The sequence below is a fragment of the Azolla caroliniana genome, unplaced genomic scaffold (genome assembly GCF_043228905.1).
Source record: "Azolla caroliniana isolate FFs.n. ecotype wild unplaced genomic scaffold, voAzoCaro1.0.p SCAF_917, whole genome shotgun sequence".
NCBI lineage: Eukaryota > Viridiplantae > Streptophyta > Polypodiopsida > Salviniales > Salviniaceae > Azolla > Azolla caroliniana.
In genome coordinates, this window is record NW_028231352.1 from 3,048 (window position 1) to 10,948 (window position 7,901).

The 7,901-nt window shown below is 37.6% G+C and overlaps 1 protein-coding gene across 2 annotated transcripts; it reads right to left on the reverse strand.

Moving 5' to 3' along the window:
* Positions 1-3,244: 3,244 nt before the first annotated feature.
* LOC147847514 (uncharacterized) lies at positions 3,245-6,605 on the reverse strand. Of its 2 annotated transcripts, none has more exons than XM_087339093.1 (6): positions 6,306-6,605; positions 5,376-5,463; positions 5,206-5,295; positions 4,437-4,472; positions 4,142-4,198; positions 3,245-3,759 (listed from the first exon to the last, which is right to left on the reverse strand). In XM_087339093.1, exons 1-6 carry the CDS (start codon positions 6,551-6,553, stop codon positions 3,667-3,669), a joined length of 612 nt encoding a protein of 203 aa, XP_087195219.1. In that variant the 5' UTR covers positions 6,554-6,605; the 3' UTR covers positions 3,245-3,666. The 2 variants fall into 2 exon arrangements, with proteins under 2 accessions (XP_087195219.1, XP_087195218.1); XM_087339092.1 differs by having other exon boundaries at positions 4,437-4,475; positions 6,306-6,597.
* Between the last annotated feature and the right edge of the window lie 1,296 nt (positions 6,606-7,901).

A 7,901-nucleotide genomic window follows, 5' to 3' on the forward strand; every position in this document is an offset into this window, starting at 1 on the left:
ATAAGACTTCTTCCAATTTATATGCAACATTGAAACTAAGGCAAATTGATTCCAAACTTGCATACTCCTTTCAAGATTTTCTTTTGAGGCTTGTAGAAACAGAAAGAGTCATCAGCCAATGCTTGTGATACCAATTGTCCCCTAGAAGGAATATGCAAGCCCTCGATATCCCCACTAGCTACAAGAATGGACCACATTATTGACAAAGGATGTGTAAAAATAGCAAATAACAACGGACTTAGTGGACATCCTTGTTGTATGGATCTATAGTAAGAAAACCATTCAAGGTAATTCCACCATTAAGCATTACATGAGATGTTGCATTTTGCCCTAGTAAAAAGATAAGCCTCAACTATTTTAATAAATCACAACTTTGTGTGTGTGTGCGCGCGCGCTCACGTGCGTGCATGTGTGAAAACAAACTATATTAATAAAGGTGTGTGAAAAACACTACAATGGTACCAGAATTGTGTGTGGTCAAGATAGGTAGTGAGACATGTTGAATTGCTAGTAGGCAAGACAAATACTTCACCAATGAAATCATTTCTATTTGCTCCAATATAGAAAATTGTCATATAGGTACTCCAACTTTTATAGATATGCTTTGACTCCATGCCTACCATCAAATACAAAAGAATTGTGCATACCCCAATTATGATGCAATCTCCAATACCTTCGAAGTAGGAAAATGATCTCTATCTTTGATTTTAGGTTTATCTATGTGAATTGTGGGAACACAAACATTTTAGAATCAAATAATAATGTAACAAAAACTTACCAAATCTAAGAAATGTAACTCCAAAGTTGTAAAGCAATTGGAAACTATATTAAATAATGAGTATTATCTTCCATTTGAATAGTGCATAAGAATCAGTTGACTATTGCTTGTCCACAACGCTTTAGAGTTAATCTCAAAGGCCAAACGCCAATCAATATTCTTGAAATAGAGACATTTGCTACAACTGGCAATTTACAATGTCAAATAGATTTCAAGGTCTCCCACGATCCATAATCAAAATAATGTATTTTCCAATCTCATTTAGCTTTAGCTAATAGTCATCGGAATATTCAACAAAGCAATGGTAGAAGAGATTAATAGTCACTTGTAAAAATGACATTTGACCACGTAAATGTAGATCAATCCACAATTGCTCTTGATGTTAATAGAGGCAAAGAATCTTGCATCAACAAAGTCATATAAACCTTGCTCTTCATGTAGTTGTTCCCATATAAACCCATAATTGGGTAGGATGCATAATAATTGTTGCACTTCAACAAAGTTCAAAATTCCTTGAGATTGACCCTCAACTACATATCTCACCTCTTTGATCCGAAACGAAACAAACAATTAACTTGAGAGCACAATCTCTCCTTTGTTGGACACATAATTACCAAGAAGATGTAACTGCCTTTGCCAGAATTACAATGCTCACTATTAGAAGATAGTGACCATACAAATTCCTCATTCAAGTGAACATTTCATGCCATGAGATAACGAAGTGGTTTAACTCTTGAAGAATGAGGAATTTTAGTGAAATACTTCCATTGAATGGTTGTGACAGTAATGGCAAATAATATATAATATCATGGGTTCCAAAAATACATTGTAGAACCTTAAGGTGTATATAAATATATGCCCAACATTGTGATTTCCAATACGTGAACTTATCCCTTGACGTGGTGTTCATCCATCCAATCTATTCCGCAAGTGTAAAAAAACTAAAGCCTTTTTGAACCATGCATCCTAACCATTCCAAATCTCTCTTAGTACATCAAATGACGTTAGACTTCCTCCAATTAATATGCTATTTAGACACCAAAGAAAATTGGTTCCATTCAAGCCTCCCCTTCTCAAGATTCTCACATGAGGTGTGTGTAGAAACAAAGAAAGAATCACCTTGACTAGTTGTCCCCTAAAATGGACGGTGGTATAGTCACAATATCATCATTAATTGCAAGCATTGATAACAACACCAACAAGGGATGAATAACTATAGCAAATTACAATGGGCTAAGTAGGCATCCTCAATGAATAGATCTCACAATCAAAATGTTTTAAAAAATATAGGGCAAGACATACGTGCACCAAAGCCCACTCTGCATTAACCAAGAAAGAGGGGACCTATTAACATGATTATAAGCTCTCTCCAAATCTAGTTGCACCGTAATCAATCCTAATGAATGTGTTATGCATAATCCATAGCCATTTGAACATTCAACACATTATGCAATAGATTTCTACCTACAATAAAACTATATTAGGGTAGATATATCAACTTTGACAAACACTATTGTAATCTATTTGCCACAACATTTGTAAATATGTTTTATCACCACACCTATTAAATAAATAAGTTACCTGACACCAATGGTGAAATAACCTGGGTGACACCATCATGGAAACTAATGTAGTGAGACCAACCTTTCACACTCAAAGGCATATAACTAGAATCCAAACAATGTTAAAACCTCAACATTGGAGGCCTATCCCTTTAATAACTCAATCTCACTTAAAAACTTCATTTGTTAAGCCCTCCTAACTAAGGCTATTCTACTAAGAAGATGCCTTAAAACTGTGTCCAAATCATCCTTTGTGAAACCTACATCCAATTCATAAAGGAGGTGATGCAGACCTTTGGGCTTCCTAAGGTAAGGTATGCCAAAGTAAAGGGATCAATACATCATTGACTCGGGATATACACGTAAAGAGGAACTACCTACACATAAAACAATCTTACATTTTGAACAAAAGACGTCAAAACAGCATTCACCAACTTCATAGGGAAATATTTTGGTATAAAGAGCCCCTCTCAACGTCATTGTCGGTAAATTTCATGTGGTGATGTCACTAGTTTCGCTTTACACAAACAACACTGGATGGTTAATTGTATAGGCAATAAAACAGAACCTAGTTATGGATATAATGTTCATTCTGAGAGATGATACTCATACATCAATTAGTATGATTGCTCTCTCAGAAGCACCATCACCAAGAATTCCATTTAATTCTACAAGATGCATCCTTGATCTTTATGAATGATTTATTTCAAAGTGCCTTAATGCTAATAACAAGCACGTTTATGTCTCACTGCCTTAATGCTAATAAGATCAGTTGTTGAGATAAAGAAACGCTCAGGAAATTAGTTTAAACCCTACAACTCTAGGTAGGTCGTTCTGTATTGTTTGAATAATCATAAACAAAATGCCCTGTCCTGTTCCCAAACAAATCCAGGGTATCATACACTTTTAGAAAATTTCCAGCTGTAATATTAAAAGATTACTTTCATCTTCTGATGGATAGCTTTACAAGAATACAGAAGAGTTCTAACTCGCATCTGACCAGGGTATATAGCTGACATTCAATTTCAATCCATATTTTTTAAAGACTTCATCATGAGTGAATATAGATGAGGAAAAAAGCATATTCCGACCATATAATAATTTTACAGTACTATGTTGAAAAACAAAAGAATAAAACAGTGGTGATATTATCAAAATTTGAGAACCTAAAAGTAGGAGCCCATAACTTCACCTGCACATATTCAACCAGAAAGAATCACACATTTCATTGATTCATCTATAGATGAACTTGGACATCAGACCTGCTTTTGAAGATATAGAATAGCACCCTAGTCTTGCTAAATAAAATGGTAAGCGTTGAGATCATCAGTCATAGCTGGCATTCAAGAACTTGAGTAGCTCATTTCGCTTGTTTTCTGCAAGCTTGTCCTCTTTCGTTTTATCTACTTTCATAAGAATCTACAAAAAGTACATGAAAATTAAATAAGAAAAGTTCAATTCTCTCCATTGTTAGCCCAACATTGCTGCCGTCTTGGCAGTAATAATTATGAATTTATTATTTTAAAGAGGTTAAATTGCAAAAATTGATGTCTATATTCCCTAAACTGCAAAAAGATTAAAATAGCTAGCACAGCTGGATGCTATGCTCCATAGACGATTGATAATAATAACTAGCAGTATTGATATGATACATCTAAAATGTTATTTTGAACAAGCAACAATGCAAGCTAATGATACATCTAATGCTTCAAACTGTTGAGGTTATTTATCTAATGATGACATTGGGAGAAGTTCTCCTTATAAAACAGAAACTGTAAATGCAAACAGCTGAAATTAGTACCTTTTTGCCAGAAACAACACTCCGCCGCACACTGTCATCCTTTCCCTCACCCAAGAACTATATAACAGAGGGTGCATTGATGTCAAATATTGAAAATACTCATTAATTGTGCACTTAGATTGGAAGGCACATTGATTAATTGTGCAAGATACTGTGATAACTCTAAAAGACACATTACATTCTACTCACTAATTGCCAAAGGCTACATTAATCATGAAGGGAAAAATAATTTTTGGAGGGGAACTTTAATTTTTTGATCATTAATGCAAGATACATTGACTATTAATGTACTCACTTTTGACAGCTGAACAGGTCCAGGCATTTCTTTCCTCTGCTGCATCATAAAAGCTCCCATCGCATACAAAGGTTGCAAATAATTCATTCCATGTCATCATCAGCATCCCACAAAGCCAAAGAAAAGAACCAAGTCACCCGATCGCAAATCCCAGCTCCAATTTCAAAGGGCCCATCCAAATACAGGCAGCAGACAAATGTCAACACCATATAAAAGGACGTTGAATGTATAAAAAAAAACATACCAAAAATGCATATGAGAGGACCCTGTCGCATCTTCACTTTCAACACTTTCTGTTAAAGATGAATAAAGTTTTGTGCATTTTGAATTTGGAAGAATAATTCTCTCTTGGCATGCAAACAACTCTTGGGGTTTAGAGTTATTGAACGTGAGTGATTGTCCCTGAACAAGTAGAAAATCTGGGCCCTTTTGTGGTATATCCCTACTTGCATCTTCATGTTCAAAATTCTATGTTCAAGATGTATGAGATTTCTGCATATCTGAATTACTTGATGGAATATTGCTTAGAGGCCATTTAAATAGCAGAAAACTGCAAGATTCAAGCTGGTTAATGTAAATAAGTGTCCATGGCCAACCAGGGAACGCATGCCTTTTTTAGATTAGCAAATCAGATGTGATACTGAAAGCCTATAAAGTTGAGGTTCTGTAGAAATCCAACTGTATGATTGTCTCATAATTCACTAAATAGTAGTAACATAACAGATAACAAGGGAAGTCAATTACGTCAATACACAAAGATAGTTCCTACCTCTTTCTGCTTGTGCTTATCTCGCTTCTGTTTGGACTCCTTCCTGTGCTTCCGTTTGGAGTCCTTATCTTTGCTCTTGTCCCTGGTTTGCTGCCAGGAAATATTGAATTTTAATGATCAAACAAAGTGATAATATGTCAAGAGCCATGAGCTGAGGTTGTAGCATGTACCTTCTTTGATCTTTCTTTTCTTTTTCTCTTTCTGCTACTATGTTCAGAATCATGTGAATCGCTGTCACTACTAGAGTAATCATCTAGCCTGCAGATAAACAAGTATAATGATTTTACACCCACACTATAAACACCACCCACACACATATATATATATATATATATTTATGTGTGTGTGTGTGTGTGTGAGAGAGAGAGAGAGGGAGAGTAAATATATTCTTTCCATTCCAGGTTAGAAGTCTAAAACATCTGAGCATCTTCCCTTTCAAATGTCCTTGTAATATCAAAGCCATTATGTATTTGATTTGAACACATTATATAAGCATAGAAACATGTCCAAACACAAGTAATATATTTGAATATGGACAGAAATATATGAATACAGCAAAAAATGGTCTGGAGGACAGAAACGAAAACTTGTTCTTTTCTTTTGCCATGGCTACAGTGATTGTCGGGTTGTGAGAGGGATATTCCTAATAAGGCTAAGAAAAAAGATCACAGGACGACAATCTCAACAAATATTGAACAAAAAACACAATAAAAACTACATAAGAGAGCAACGGAGAAGAATTATAGGAGATTCACAGATCGATTTGTTGAGTGAAACGAAAAGGACAGAAAAAGCAGGAGGAACACCGTGATTTGGCTTTCCATTGCTCGCTGACCCAACTTTGTGACGAGAGTAAAAGAAACTAGGATACCGATCACATAGATTCAGACCTGAACGGATAATAGTGAGCAAAGTTCAAGATAAGAAGGGAGATGAAAACCTATGTATTCGCCTTCCATCGATGACTGTGAACAGAGCTGAGCAAAGTACCAACATAACTAGAGCAAAAGGAGAAGAATACAGCGGTGGGTAAAGCAATCGACAGAAGGAGAAGAAGAGGGGGGAGGTGGAAGGGGGGTAAAAAGAGAAAAGAAAAACACCTGTGCTTTCGCTTTCCATGGCTGCCTTTGGATCTGCGATTGTGGTGGAAATCGCCATTTTGATGAGAAGACTCAGAAGAGGAGGAGGAAGGGGAAGAAGAATCGTGAGAAGCGGGTTTTCTCTTCCTGCTACTGATAGCGGCGCTGTGTCGGCTATGGCGAGGACGAGGGCGATCAGAAGAAGAAGAAGAAGAAGAAGAAGAAGAAGGGGAGGAGGAAGAAGAAGAAGAAGAAGAAGAAGAAGCCATTGAGGAGGTGATTGATTTGTCTGTGAGCGAGGGATGGAGGTTAAGTAATTTACTACGATTTCGTCGTCGTTTTGGATCGACAGACAGACAGACAGACCACTGACTGACAGACTGACTGACTCGATACCCTGTCAGTCCGTCAGTCCGTCCGTCAGTCCATTCATTCCGTCAGTCAATCCGTCCGTCAGTCCGTCAGTCAAGTCACCTTCTTGCTTAGCTAGATGGCCTAATAATTTAGAAGTACCCTCTCCCTTCCCTTCCGGCACCACCGTAGCGTTTGGGGGTGACATTATATATTAGCCTTGGTGTTCATATCCAATGGATGGTATTTGGACAACCTTGCCTTACCGCTTCGTGCCACGCTGTTGTCCATTGCACACCATTTCCGTGGACCGAAGGTCTTCAATATCACGCGTTTTTCAGGGAGCCCGACTCATGCTTCGTGCTCCCTACCCTCCTCGCAATATGGACCACCATGTTGCAATCACAAGAATTCTCACATCTTTGTTGGTGTCTCTGACCCCCGCCTGCTGTTGGCAATGCGCTCATGCGATTTTACAACCTGAAATGGTAGTAGTGGCCAACATGCTATGCCAATTGAAAATTATCCAACACATAGGGGAATTTTTCTATGATAGAGAAGGATGCCTAGGGATTGTCTATAACATTAACAAGTTTCGCCTAGGAATTTTTCTATGATAGAGAAGATGCCTAGGGATGGCCTAGGATTGAAATTTTCATTTCATGTAGACCACTTGGCTCTGCTTTACTTGGTCACAAAGGTTGCACTCAATGTAAAGTTTGCATGCTAGGAGTTTGAAAATGCCACTTTCCACAACACACATTCACCGACTATTTGTCCCGCTTAGAATTAGACGAAGGTGGTATAGGGTAATTGTCAAAGTTAGTGTGTGGAAGCTTGTGACAAACCGACTTTGCCGGGTAACAATAGAATATTGAGAAGTTAGGTTTAATGGAGACCTTACGCGGGGGAGAGATAGAAAGAGCAAAAAGCATAAACTCTATTCAAGATAATAACGCTCGGTACATAGAATGTGCTCATAGAGCACTTTTATACAAGTCCATAAAGGATTGACAAAAGTACTGACGGGTACTTCAATGCTCATACGAGCGACTGACATTGACTCCCAAAAATATGCCTACGTACTAGGCTAGATCCATAGGCCTCTAACGGCCTACCGATTTCAATCCGATCCGAATACCATCCAGACACCGACTGGTGTCGTGAAAATACGACAAAGACACGTGAACTTGAGGCAGGACCCCGGGGCCTTCGACCAGAGGATATCAGATTCGTGCATTATGTATTAAGAATTAACGAAAATCA